This window comes from Ciona robusta, chromosome 12 (assembly GCF_009617815.1).
Source record: "Ciona robusta chromosome 12, ASM961781v2".
Lineage (NCBI taxonomy): Eukaryota > Metazoa > Chordata > Ascidiacea > Phlebobranchia > Cionidae > Ciona > Ciona robusta.
Window position 1 is genome coordinate 972,983 of NC_143246.1, and position 15,414 is coordinate 988,396.

General features: G+C 36.2%; 1 protein-coding gene across 1 annotated transcript; it reads left to right on the plus strand.

Annotated features, from left to right (window-relative positions):
• The first annotated feature begins 385 nt into the window (after positions 1 to 385).
• On the plus strand, positions 386 to 14,069 carry LOC149726127 (BOS complex subunit NOMO1-like). The gene is made up of 26 exons (XM_089890352.1): positions 386 to 623; positions 874 to 963; positions 1,332 to 1,377; positions 1,818 to 1,918; positions 2,956 to 3,132; positions 3,594 to 3,749; positions 4,132 to 4,301; positions 4,625 to 4,758; positions 5,127 to 5,260; positions 5,569 to 5,773; positions 6,134 to 6,210; positions 6,781 to 6,971; positions 7,550 to 7,724; positions 8,064 to 8,346; positions 8,495 to 8,538; positions 8,867 to 8,981; positions 9,161 to 9,311; positions 9,529 to 9,655; positions 10,295 to 10,411; positions 11,000 to 11,062; positions 11,519 to 11,583; positions 12,013 to 12,104; positions 12,448 to 12,698; positions 13,159 to 13,380; positions 13,520 to 13,612; positions 13,782 to 14,069. Exons 1-26 carry the CDS (start codon positions 483 to 485, stop codon positions 13,875 to 13,877), a joined length of 3,516 nt encoding a protein of 1,171 aa, XP_089746478.1. The 5' UTR covers positions 386 to 482; the 3' UTR covers positions 13,878 to 14,069.
• Positions 14,070 to 15,414: the final 1,345 nt, after the last annotated feature.

Sequence of the window (15,414 nt, forward strand, 5' to 3'; positions counted from 1 at the left end):
GAACAAGCATATTTTGCCGTTAAACTAAGCTGCAACAACAACTTTATTGCTTACATAAAGATAAAGTGTGATGTACTTACTAATCACATGTATTATCACACACTGTACTTTAATTCTGTTATCTTTTTTTGTTAAAATTCGGTTTATTGTTGAGATAATGGGGCAGTTATACGAATATATTATATTTGTTTGTCGGCTTTTTCTTTTGTATTTTTTTCTTCACACAGTGTTATAAACATAGTTATGTGGTTACCTGGCTATCTTTTATTTGTTTTAAGTTACATTGATGTCTCATTAATACTGAGCGATTCATGTTATGCAATGAAGTGTAATATATTCACATTTCTCCAATATTTTACTCAACAACATTTTGCCCGATATTTTATTTCGACGTTTCTTGTTAAAGGCACAAGGACTGTGTAATATTTGACCAAATTGGTCATCTTTAAATACAGTGTGTGTGGTTGTGTAGTTGGATAGGAATGTCTTCTCCTTTTATCTCACTTGTGTTGGGAATTGTATCAAGTTTATTTTACTTTGCAACCAACGTTTACTCACAAGAAATACTGGGGTGTGGTGGTTTCGTCAAGTCAGATGTTCCAATCGATTTCTCTCAAATTGAGGTTTGTTGTTTTGAATATGATCAAAAATAACCCGTTCTGATTCGCCGAAACTACTGTGTTATATTCTGTATAACATTATAATAATTTTAATAGAAAAACATGCTTGATAAAATAAGATTACTGCAAATACTGCATGTATTATATTCCTGTTCTACACCGAAATAAATTGTTACACACCCTTTCCCTTAAACAATTATATATAGGCGGATGGGCCTATATTTGTTTGTAATTTATTTATTAAATTGTTCAGATCCAACTTGTAACATCCGAGGGAATGTTGAAATATCAAGCTGAATGTGCTCCTAATAACGGTTACTTTATGGTGCCATTTGTGGAAAAGGTAATTGATATTTCTCTGTATTTAGGATTTGTAGACTAAATTGCAATATGCAAATCATAACGTAACATGGGGTTGTTAAACTATAACAGGAGTTCTTAAATTGTTAGGGTTCGTTCCTAACTGAATAGGTTAATAATAGGTAACGCACTTTCCTAAAGGCTATGGCAAAGTCGCCCCAAATACAACATCCATGAAATTTTTTTTTATAAATATATAAAATCGTTAAAAAATAAATATTTGTAAGAGTTATGGATAAGCAGTAAGCATGCTTATGTGTATTGGAGGTAAGAAGATAGAAGGTGTTTAACAGTTATCAACCCCTAACCAATAATATAATACACATAACCATATTTATTCTTTATTTAAAGGGGAGTTTCCAACTAAAGATCAAACCACCTCAGGGTTGGGCGTTTGGTGAGTAGATTGCTATTTTACTTGGTAAAAACACGGCAACATTCGCGTTGCGATTAGATTTACATTGCGTTCATGATTTGTCTGATGGTAATAACTAATAAGAAACCATAACTAGTTCAAAAAATTTGTGAAACTTCGTGTCAGTGGCGTCAGTACCCATGTCCCATTATTGCCATATTATCACACCTAGCATAACAATACTAATTTAAGTTGTTTGTGAGGTGCGTTTCGACTGAGCGGCTGCATAGTACAGAAAACGTGGTAATGTTGTTTAGGTAATAATATTGGATTTGCTTGTAGCAAGACAAAGTAAGTAATTACTATTAGTATTTGACTATTTGAACCATGTGTCACTACAGCCATTTACTGTGTTTATTATTTTTCTATTTTGTTTGGGAATATTGCGATTGATAATATAATTAAACTAAATCTTTATCCAGATCCCATGTCGGTTGATTTACATGTAGATGGTGTGAGTGACCCGTGCACAACGGGGAAGGATATTAACTTTGTGTTTAAAGGTTTCACACTTTCTGGCAAGGTAAACGCTCTTATTGGTTATTTGTGTCTCTTATAATGGTTCACCATTTATTTGAATTAAACATGCTTCTACCACAATTGCTTTACATATAAAACCCAGAAAACCCTTTTTTGCTGACCTGCATATTTTTAAGTTTGAAAAGCTTGCTAATATCATGTATTGGCATCCCTAGTTTTACACTTTTTAAAAAAGCTTCCAGTCTGATGTTAGTTGTCTATACAAACAAGCGGAGCCAAAGTATGTTGATATTCACCACATTAATCAATGAGGTTCCCTATGTTTGACAACTATGAGTGTAACTGCATTTTAACAATGTCACCCCAGGTTTTACCCTGTTGTTAGGTGTCTCTACAAACAAGCAGAGCCGAAGTATATTGCATTCACCACATTAATCAATGAAGTTCCCTATGTTTGACAACTATGAGTGTAACTGTATTTTAACAATGTCACCCCAAATTTTACCCTGCTGTTAGGTGCCTATACAAACAAGCAGATCCAAAGTATATTGCATTCACCACATTAATCAATGAAGTTCCCTATGTTTGACAACTATGAGTGTAACTGCATTTTAACAATGTCACCCCAGATTTTACCCTGCTGTTAGGTGTCTATACAAACAAGCAGAGCCAAAGTACATTGCATTAACCACATTAATCAATGAGGTTCCCTATGTTTGACAACTATGAGTGTAACTCTATTTTAACAATGTCACCCCAGATTTTACCCTGTTGTTATGTGTCTATACAAACAAGCAGAGCCGAAGTATATTGCATTAACCACATTAATCAATGAGGTTCCCTATGTTTGACAACTATGAGTGTAACTCTATTTTAACAATGTCACCCCAGATTTTACCCTGCTGTTAGGTGTCTCTACAAACAAGCAGAGCCAAAGTATATTGCATTCACCACATTAATCAATACAGTTTTTCCAATGTTAATAAGTATTAGTGCAAGTGTGTCACTGCATATTACGAGTGTCATCCCAGATTTTGCTAAATATTCAACAAACATGACAACTATGATCTTAATTCCCAGGTCTTAAGTTTGGGCTCCGTCACCACAGGACCACAAGGAGTTAAAGTTGATCTTAAATCTTCAAGCAAGTTAATATCAACAACAACAACAACAGATGGTGGTTCGTTTAGTTTTGATGGAATATCTGCTGGTTCTTATAAGATTGTTGCATCGCATCAAAGTTACACTTTTAAACGGGTACGGCAATGTTTGCATGACTTGCTTTTTGAAACTAAGGTTTCTTTTGATGTCTTTAATGTCTGCTATTTGATTTATAACGGCAAAAAATAGAAAATGATTTTAATTTTCTGTCTGTTAAATTGACGCATCCATTGTTACTGTAAATCAATCATAAAAAGGCGAATGCCTCTGTAATTACCCAGCTTAGAACCAAAGGATATTAGGTTTGATTCTCGTTGCTACCACCATTCTGATGGTGTGTCCTTTGGGAAGAAACCTTTAATGGTATTTGCTTCAACCCAGTGGTCACTTATAGGTTATCTGAATTGTAAATTGTCAGCCATACAGAAAACAATCACCAACAAAGTTACATACGTGGCAACTTGTAAGTGGGCACGAGGTGTATCAAACAGAACCCATGTGTTATAACGACTGTCGTGCCACACAAGTATAATATTCAATAATATTCAACATACAAGGATGAAACCTCCGTGGTGGTAATCAATGGCAACAAAGTATGTGACAATGACATCATTGTATCCGGGTACGATGTGCATGGGAAAGTTACTGCACGAAAGCTGCCGGTGGCCGGCGTTAATTTGCTTCTGTTTGCCAAGAAAGCTGCAGTGGAAAAGGTGAGAGAAAGTATTTATTTATTGGTAAAGCATATGCGTAATGCTAGGGGTGCATTGGGTAACATGTCACTTCAACATTTGAAACGCAGTTTTAGGCCGACATCTTTTACCTTGCTAATAGGTATAGGTGTTTATACAAACAAGCAGAGCCAAAGTATAATGCATTCGCCACATTAATCAATGAAGTTCCCTATGTTTGACATCTATGTGTATAATTGCATTTTAACAATTTCACCAAAGATTTTGTGCTGCTAAATATGCCTAATGCGTTTACAAATTTAAGTTAGAACTGCTAAATTAGAACATTGAGCATAATGTATATATATGTTTTGTTTTCCCTAAAGCTTACCAAGCATTATATGCACCATCAATGCATCCACAGATAACCGGTTGCTCCCCAAACCGTCCCGCTGGTTCAAAAGGTGTCACAAGTGGGGAATACCCCATTTTCCTATGCTCCGTATCATCTGATACAAACGGAGAATATTCATTTCCAAGTCTCCCACCTTCAGATTACTTAATTATTCCATTCCATCGAGGAGAACGGATACAGTAAGTCTATCTTGGGTTCGTTTTGAACATTGGGGAAGATAAAGAATTATTTTGGAGAGTTTTATTTAGGTTTTTTTTTTATAAAAACGAAAAAATTTGTTAAAAAACTTTTAACAGCAAAAAAGGTTAGGGTAAGGTGTTGTATGTAGTCCCATCTTTTTGAAGGAGAGCATGTTTAGTCAAATTTGATAAAACAGTTTATCTATTTTCTAGCCTTTTTTAAGGTGAGCTAAGCTATCCAACTCCAAAGCTATCTAAATCCAGAGGAGTTTAACTCCAAGCATAGGAACCTTGTGTTTGAAGGTTTAATATTTACGTTCCAGGTTTGATGTTGAGCCAAGAGAGTTAAAGTTTTCAGTGGTTGACAAACGTGTGGTTCATGAACATGGGTTTAAAGTGACGGGCTTCTCGGTGCAGGGAAGGGTGTTGGACGCACTGGATGGAAAACCTATTGAAGGTAACTTGTACCATAATGTATGGTGTGACAACTGATATGTTTGTTTGAGACCTTGGATCAGTGGTTCAGCATTTTTATTGTAACCAAATTTGATGCTCGATACCAATATTGATACACATACTATTGTGGACGAATGTATCCTTCAACCTAGTGGTCAATGGTCATAAATAAGCACCATGGGTGTTGGGGTAATGCCCAACTCTAGCTTTAATCTCAGGCCACTTTATTAACAATGAAATTCAAAGTTTTATGGCAGACATAGAATTATATACAGCCAGATTTATTGTGTGAATACGACCTGTGTTAAAATTCCTTCATATTTCCTACATTAACATAACTTGCCTATTATAACGCATGCTACTTTCCAGGTGCTGAGGTTCTAATTAAAGGAGACACCCAGGACAAGACAGATGTGAATGGTTACTACACGTTGAAACACATGAACAGTGGAATGTATGATGTGGAAATTAGAAAGGAAGATGTTCATTTCCCATCAACTAAGGTTGGTTTGTTAGATGCTGTGTTATATATTCTTCATTCTTGTGTTGATTTATTATTCAATGCTACCATTGTGGGCGCATGGGTCCTTGGCATTTAATACCAATTGCTCTAACCCAGTCACCCACACAGAAAAGTAATCACTCACTAAGTTACATAAGCTAGCACGAGGTGTATAAAACAGAACACCCATGTTATAATGACTGTCCTTGCCCTGCTATGCAAGGAGAAATAAATGATGATTACCAAACAATATCAGTATTTTACTAAAAAGTTAAAAACAGCGAATATATTCGAATATTTTCCCTCCAGCTCCGAGTTGGTCCTGACACTCCAATTCTACCAAATATTATCGCTGAGTCATTCTCTTTATGTGGGCGAGTCAGCATAACTGACAACCCAACGAGTAACTTCAAGAAATCACAAATCGTGGTTGAAGTCATGACGAAGAATGAAAAAAAAAACAAGAAAACGAGTTTGGATAAAAACGGAGGATTCTGTGTGATGGTTGAACCAGGTATAGCGGGGTGTGGTGTCTCTTTATATATTATGTATATATATAGTAGGGTGGGGAAGATGGGACACCTTTAACACATAATATCCGAATATATTGATAGTGTTTTAAACAATTAATAACGGTCTATGGGAGTCATGAGGATATGATTTTATAATTCTTCGAATGTTCTTTGTTTACTATCAAATGGTACGAGAAAGCAGAAGAAAGGTGTCCCAACTTCTCCCACCCTACATTACCACATGCCATTGAATAGTAATAGTGACCATTGTAGCGCAGTGGCTTGAAAGCTAACTGTGAAAAATGGGCTTTATACGATAGTCTTCCAACTTGCACCTTGTGTTAACCCCATGTTTAACACAGGTGTATATGACATCAAACCAGTTACAACAAAACCAATGTCCGATGGTGGGTTGGTCATTCTTCCAACAACCAGACAGGTATTTGTAATAAACAATTATTGTGATGTCATGTGTTGAGTTTATGATGTCATGGTTTAATTTATGTAAGAAAGAAAGTTAAATCTAAAAATAGAATTTGTTTTTTTAGATCTCAAAACAAAAAACTTATAAAAGGCCAAACAGCCACAACATATACACAATTGCTATATTTTTATTTTTATTAAATGTAAATTGTGTTCTTGAAAACTTTTAATGTATTTGATGTTGGTATGTCTAAATTGTTTCTGCATTTAAGATGTCTCATGTGTTTGGCAAAATTAACGCCTATGTCTGCCATAGATAGCTTCACCTCAAATAGTAGCAAGGAACAAAAATTCAAGTTCTTAAATAGTCTACTCTGTGAGATATATATTTCACTTGAAATAATCATCATCGGTCTGTTATTTAAATATATTACCTTTATCCAAGAATATTGATTAAATGAATGTAACTTATTTATCCTTATATGGCGGGCGACTACATTCGTTATAACACGGGTGTTCTGTTTCATACACCTTGTGCCCCTTGCAAGTTGCCGCGTATGTAACTTTGTCAATATTTTTATTCAAGGTAACAATGTCCAACGCTCCGATCAAAGATATTTCATTCCAACAATATCACGGGAGTTTTACTATTGGTGTGTCATGCATCGCTGCTTGCGATGACGTCACAATCACTGTGGTCGCAGATGGTCGAGCGGGGATGAAATCGTTCATGCAGAAAGTTGCAAGTAAAGAGAGCAAAGCCACCGTAAAATTCAGGTTTATGAATTTTTTTTTAGCGGAAATTGACATAAAAATTGGTTGAACTGACCATCACTATTATGCCGTGTATATGCTGTAAGTATTCGTTGCACTGAAATGTGAAATTGAATAAGTGCTGCATGAAAAATGTTATGCACTACATGCCCATTCATTGCAGATTTGCTCTCTTGTCATGAAGTGTTTATTAATAACAAGCTCTGGTATTAAATATGTGTTTATTTATTAGAGCTGTGTTTTTTTATTTTTATATATATGGGTCATGTCCTGTGGATCTGGGATTAAAGCCAGAGTTTATTACCTCAAAATGGCCCATAACCCTGAAGCCTGAAGCCTGACCGGGTATTTAGCTGTGTAATGTGTTCCATAGTAATCAACATAACATTAAAAGCATTGTATAAGCTGTTGCGACCAGGCATATTGTATATCTGAAAGCATTCTTTTTGTATTTTAAAATCAGAATTACAAAAATTATCATAAGATTCCTAGTGACAATATACCTGAAGCAATACATGCCTGTTATTTAATATATTATACTTATACCTTTTATGAAACTTCTAACACCACATATAATTTAGTGAGGTTCTACCTGGAGAATATACTGTGAAAGTTTCTCACACTGATTGGTGTTGGCATAATGACATCACAAAGGTATCAGTTTCATCACAACCCATGAAATCTGTTCCACAACTTGGTAGTTTTGAGCAGTCAGGATTTGCACTCGTGTGTTCCATATCTCATGATATCGGTTTGGTGAGTAATCTTAGATTGTTGTGTGGTATTCCATAGATGTCTAGTCATGTTGAATAAATAATAAATTGTATAACATGCATGAAAGAAGTATCTGACTCTTAAAAAACCTTTACTTTTAATAACGATTTTGACTGTCTTTGTATTTTAAATGTTTGGAATATATACTAACGTGCCTCACTATAAGACCTCACTCATACACTATGATGGGGTAATGGGCCAACTTTGACCTTCATTCACTCTTGAAAACTAAAACTTCTGGACTGTATACCGATATCCAACTCACAACATTTCTTCGCAGGATCATCAAGGTTTGATGTTAACACTCACTTTGACTTGCAGGAAATCCACCACGCTGGTGAAAAGGTCGACGTATTCTCGTTAAAGAAGGGCAGGAACCGTCTGTGTCTCGCCGAGCTTGGTGAATACCTCCTCCAACCACAGTCCTGCCATCAGTTCGATGTGAAGACACCTCTGCGTTACAACACCGCCCGCCCACGTCCCGTTGCGTTACACGCCATCGCACACCAAGCCCTCGTAACCATGGAAACAAGTCATGTGATCAAACCTAACGCAGAGTCCGAAGACAAAGTTGCCGTGGAGATGAAAACTTCAAAAGGAAAAAGTAAAAATACTTTGCGATTTCTTTTTATAGAAAAAAAAATTCAAATAAAAGCAAAATTTTTTCCTTAAAAAGTTGATGTGGCAACAATCTGCGCCTGCATTTACTGACACACTATGTTTGTAATTTTGTTTTGTGTTTTCTTCTTCAGCTTCAACAGAGTACATGGTGATGGACAGCAACTCAACTTCCGGGGTTAGTGGTCGGAATTATTGATAGTATTTTATCTTTGACTTTAATAGTGATCATAGGAATTCAACATTTTTTAATACGCTGATCGGGGATAGTTAGGTTCGCATTTACATATAACAGATCTGTTCTGATTAATGCAATGCAGAAAATACCAGGCAAGGTCTGCCTACTCTGCCCCTATAGGTTTGGTACCTACAATGATAATAGATCTTCCCTTGACAGCTCAGCCAAGGTTAGGTGCTCTCATCTTGCGCTTACATATGCTGGGCCTATGCCAACATAGTAGAAACGTGGATTAGTATTCTCTTTTATAATATTCCCACCCACACAGACACACACATACAAAGCTAGGTATTGGGCCGGTGACGGAGAAAAACTTGAGTTTATTCCAAAATCGAAGATTCTTCTTTTCGAACCTCAAACATTTTCAACAACCATGAAAGCTGGTGGGTTTTGTGGCTGTTTGAAAAATATAAAATTATATTCAAAATCCTTTTTTGGTATAAAAATACACCAGTCTATTGTAACCAGCTGCGTAATTATGTCATACCATGATGAAGTCTCGCTGAATGGCATACAAAATGTTCCATTTTTACAGTTTTATAAATTTTACCTTTGTTTATAGCTGAATGTGCAAAGGAACTCGTTCGTTTCAAAGGCATTGTGGGTAAATTTATCAGTGGGCAGATTTTACCCCCGTTGGAAAACGTGGATATTATGATTTCTATGGGAGATGATGTCACTGGGATTAAAACGGACAGAAACGGGAAATATCGGTTTGTGAAAAATATGTTTAGGACATGTTGGAACTTGGCAGTGAGCATGAGGTGTATGAATACACCATGTGTGTCTGGTGTATAAGAAGACACTCATGTTATAACTCGACAGTGAGCATGAGGTGTATGAACACACCATGTGTGTCTGGTGTATAAGAATACACCCATGTTATAACTTGACAGTGAGCATAAGGCACACACTATGTTTTACCCCCAGACACGGCCCCGTTCACCCTGAAGCGATCTACAACATACAAGCCACCATGGATGATTATGCATTCTCGCCCGTGCAGGACAAACATGGGGATTTTCATGCAAAGAAACTAAGCAAGCTTCACTTTGAGGTGAGGCTGTTATGTTGTGTTCACCAAGTACTTGGTGGTGTTTTGCATACAATGTTTAACATCATTATGTCTTGTAGGAAAACATTACATTACATTGTGATGTATTATTTGCACTTAATTCTAAACTCCTGAAATATTTTTAATATTTAGTTTGCGAGCAACTCTTGGTAATTTTTGGTCTTGGTAAGATTTAAAACACTATAAACAAGCACTCACCTACCTTCGGGGAAGTAACAGGCTGCAACATCTAGTAAGGTTCATGCAGTAGCACCCTGGGTGTTGGGGTAATGGCGGAGCTTCGACCCAAATCACAGTTTCCATGAGGTGCCTCACTGTAGGACCCCGATCCATATAGAACAGAATATGCATATACAATGTTGGGGTAGTGGGCCAAATCTGGCTTGAATCCTAGGTTCTATATAAGAGGCTGCATTACACAATACAGCATGGAAGACTTTAGTATAGCAGGCAAAGCATGAGTTACAACCAACAACAAAACTCAAATCCGGTGTTTTCAAGACAAAAAATCTCAAAAACCAATCAAAATCTTTAAGGTCAAGTGTTTTCAATTCAAAATAAACAATGCCAAATATTGTCAAATACAAAATCAAATATAACGTCAAACTCATATTCCTTCAGGTAACCACACAGCAAGGGGAATCCCCCCTTCCAGGAGTTCTATTATCGATAAGTGGGGGTCCGTATCGTAGCAATAACCTTACTGGGGAAAACGGGAGACTCACGTTATCTAAACTGGTAAGGTTGGTTGGAGTAGAAATAATAATGTTGTTTGATATTCTTTAAACTGGTGCTTCTTAATGTATTGTAGCGTGAAACTTGTTATTTTGGGGGGAGGGGGGTTTGCCTGAACGATTGTCCACATTTGTGCAGCTACTGAAATATTAAACATAAATTAATAGCAAAGTTTTGGTGACCCAATTTATACACATTTCAAACAACTTTAACAAGGAGTCTAAAGGCTTTGTGAACCACTGCAGTGGTGACTCATCCAAATCAAATGATGACCCCAATTTTAAACGCTTCAGGAATTAAGCAACACTCTTATAAGCAATATACATGAATAATGAGATTAAGTTGTCTTGTTTTAACATGAGACCATTGATTGCAATCACCGTGTTATATTTAGATAAGGATATTCTCAAAGGGTTGTATTATTGAGATATTCATGTCATATTTATCCATGTGTGTTGTATTATAATGCAAATAAGATTAATGGAATATTTAAGTTATGGTTTATAGCAGTAGTTTTACCAATTATCCTCCTTGACTGTGGAGTAAATATTACACGATATATCGCTTAATAATCCAATATATTTGACCCAGGAACCCGGGCAATATTATTTTAAAGCAATGATGAAAGAATACCAGTTTAACCCTTCATCTAAAGTAAGTGTGGCCAGTTGCTGTGCTTGTTATCTTAACTTGGAACTTGTGGTATGAAATATAAGTTCCTGAATTTGTGTTATAACACCAAAACAATTGTTTAACTTCTCACAATGGTTTTTATATTCCACTTCTGCAGTTACAGCAAACAAAGCCAGCTCAATTTGCCCAAAATAACTCTTTGTGGCTGCTTATACACCTTGTGCCAGCTTACAAGTTATCATGTGTTTCACCTAGTGGCTGATGGTTTTACTGTATGACTGATAATTTGAACCCATTAGTTACCACTGGGTTGGTGAAATTTCCAGCAAGTGTCTTGCCCAAAGAACACATACTCCCACAATGTTAGCAACATAAGCATGTGCCAACGTGACAGCATATCTGTGTATCAATTACATGAAATATGATGTTTAACAATAATAACACTCCCTATTTAACATTGTTAACATTGATGTTCAGGTGATAGATGTCGTGGAAGGGAAAGAAACTAAACTGGAAATTATTGGGAATCGTGTTGCATATAGGTGAATGTAACTTATTTATTCTTGCATGGCAGGGTAATAATGAATGGTCATTATAACAATGGTGTTCTATTTCGTACACCCCCCACTTTTCCATACACCCCCTGGCACGCTAACAATGTGTCTTTTTGAATAAATCAATTAACTGAGTTGAATGCGACAAACGTATTTATATATTGTAGATGTTTCATAAAATATGCTGTGTAATTTTCTCTGGTTAAGAAAAATGTGTCACAACACTTTATTATGTGCTAAGTATGGTTTAAAGTAGTTTTTAAGTTTTGTGTATTATATTCATTATAATATATTTATTTAAATGTAAGCCCCTGTACCTACTATATATATTATATTCACAAACACAAGGTACCAGCCTTACAGAGAATATGAGCACCCGTATTATACTCGCATACATATAACATAACCCCCCCACAGTTGTTATGGCAGTGTCACTTCATTAAACGGAGAGCCCGAACCAGATTGTGTCGTTCGTGCCAAGGTTATGTCCGGCGGGGAGCATTGTGCAGGTTGGCCATATTTTAATGTTTTGGTTTTATTTATTCATTTTGTCCATCCACTGATATAATTGTTAATTGATATAAATGTTTTTATCAATTCCTTGGGCACAGCACAGGTTGCTACCAAATATAAACTAAATCTATTTTTTAATTTTTTACTTTAAAATTAACAAAAAATAGAAACAGTAGTTTTATTATTGAACATAAAATAGTTTGACATAAAAATCGTACATGAAGCTTAAAATCTTACAAATATTAGGAAAAACGGAATAAATATAACAAGCGATATATATTAATTAAACTTAAAATATATTATTAATTAACTGATATTAAATATAATAAACAAACCAAGGTCATATAGAAGAAGTAACAGTCGGGGTCGATGGTGCGTATCGTGTTCGAGGTTTGCGGCCGGGGTGTCATTATGACATCACAGTGAGGGATCCTGCTAACAGGTTTAGTCGATTGTCTCCCGATCATGTGACCTTGGAGACAAAGAAGGAAGACGTACGGGAGTTACGCTTCATTGCATTCCGTCACATGACAGGGTTCGAACTTACCGGGCGAGTTGTAACCGATCAAGAGTTTCTTCCTTTTATTAAGGTTCGTGGAACTTATGAGGTTTCTTGGTTTGTGTAATGCATATATTGTGGTTTATTCTGCAAGTTCCTGACAAGTTTTTATCCTTTCTTATTGTTTTGCGACTAATTCCCATCTCGTTATTTATTTTAAATATTCTTTACTTTCTAAGTTAAATGTAGGTATTTAGTTCTATTTATATGGGTTAGATCCTAAAACATGATGGCTGAAATTGAGTTCAAAGTTGGCCCTTGACAGCCAGGGTGCTATAACCCATTAAGTGACCACTGGCTTGTAGCAATGTTCGTTAGGTGTCTTGCCCCAAGGACACATACATATATCACTATCGGGCATTAAACCCAATATCCTACAGTTAAGATGCAAGCTCCTAACCACTTAGTCACATTGCGGAAACATATATTTATATAATACCAATATTCCAAATGCTACTTTCTATTTCATAAACATCATATAAAAACATCAGATGGTATTGTATCAATCGTCCGATGCAACTCCTATCCACACGATGTCGCTTACGAGGGCCTCCCCCTTCTTCACCTTTCCCTCCCTACCACGCGACGAATCGGAGTACGTGATCCGACTTGAATCATCTCTCGCATCATCCATGTACGAATACACAACACCAGCTGCTGGCTTCTTCACCAAGGGACCTCATAAGCACATCACACTCAGGTTCCAACCAAAGGTTAGTATTTATTCAACTCAGGGTCTGTTTAATCTTGGTATGAAATATAAACTATTTATCCTTGTGTGTCAGGAAAGTTACCCATTACCCCTAACACTACATATGTTGAAGTTAGAAACTTTCATTTTAACTTTTTTAGTTGAAAAACATCGAACCTGAAACACCTCAGGTGTCTCTACTAACCCTTCCAGTTACTTTGGTGATTGGACTTCTTGCTTACAACTATTTACAGGTTTGTTTATTAAATGTTGTTTGATTTGATTGTGCCCATAATTGGCTTCATTACCTAAAAATTTCAAGGTTATATGAATTGTGTTAGTAAGGTTACTTAATAAAGCAATTTAGTGAATTCAATGCGACAAAGAGTATTTTATGACACACCAGCAACTTTTTCTTCCCAGGTTTTCGAATTTCTTCAAAAACTTTTCTCCATGATTGTCAGCAAGCTAGATAATCCTGAGGTTTCGACAAGGTCCACCAGGAAGTCACGTAAATGATGACGTCACGGGGGAATTCCCGGCGATTTTTTATGCAGATTAAGTTGGCAAGAGGTCATGAGAATACTTGGGTCAAATTCTATTTATGTTCACAACGATTGAGGCAACCTATGCGATTTCTATGAACTATCTTTATGTTTGTTTAATTCTGTGTTGTTTGTACCAATGTGAGAATAAACCGAATCAAAGTTATTCAATTTTTATCTTTAGGATAATGAAGTGAATTTATTGTGGCTTTACAATCGCGGGACGGTCGTTATAACACGGATGTTCTGCTTCATAAACCTCGTGTTCCTCGTGTTCACAAAATCCTATAATTACATACATGGCAATTACAGCAAAATTTTTAATACCATATATTGGACCATCTTACCCCAACCTAATATACGTAAGATCTCCACATACATTCATTATGTGTGGAAATCCATCAACATTTTGTTCGTCATAAAACCGTAATTGCAGCGCCGGAACCAATTTTCGTCCTAAATTGTTTCGTGTGTTTTATTAGCCATCTTTTAAACGTCTTGAGGGTAAAAACAGACAGTGTTTTGGTTATGGTTTTTAGTTTTGTTGAGGTTTGTTAAACATCTCAAGAAATCATCAACAAGTTACATACGTGGTAACTCGTAAGTAGGCATCATGCATATGAAACAGAACACCTGTGTTATAACGACTGTTGATGCCCCGTTGTAGCATTTGACTTGGTTATGTGTATTTTTTATTATCAAAGTTGGCCATATGTGCAAGTTTGAAACTTACCACACAACTAATCCTATAAGTCCCATGGGAGTTTTCCCACCACCGTGGGAAAAATATAAACTTCCGGCTAAATGACGTCAGCAGATCTATCGTCAAAGAAATTGACTAAAAATATTTTCACGATTTACGTCATTGTAATAAAGTTTTTACACGAGCAGCATATAAACCTTGCACTCTTGAACCTCATGGAGTTAGTTTGTATTGGCAATATCCAATTCGGTAGTAAACAAAGAACTATCAAAGAATTATAGAACCGTATTTCCTCACGACTTCCATAGACTGTTCCTAATTGTTTAAAACACGACCCGGATGATATTAAGATATTGTAAATATAAAACTTGTTTTGTCGGCGCCGTAGCACAGTTGGTTGGAACCCCTGCCTCTAACCTAGAGGTAATGAGTTCAAGGCTTGCCGCTGCTACCATTGTGAGAGTATGTCCTTGGGCAAGACAGTTATCGATAATTGCCCCAACCCAGTGGCTATCAGCCACATAAAAAAAGAAAAAATCCACAAAGTAACGTGCTTGGTAACTCGTAAGCTGGCGCGAGGTGTATGGACATGCGTGTTACTACGACTGTCGTTTTCCGCCCACGCGAGGATACAGTAAGTTACATTCATTCATACATTTACATCGGAATTTTCTATTTTTTCAAACACGACGTTTCGACTTTCAATTATATCCCCTTCATCAGGTCGTCTTATATTCAATGCAAAGCAACGATGTGTTTTTCAAGTGCTTTGAATTTTAATTAAAAATCCAAGCATGGAATATTTTAT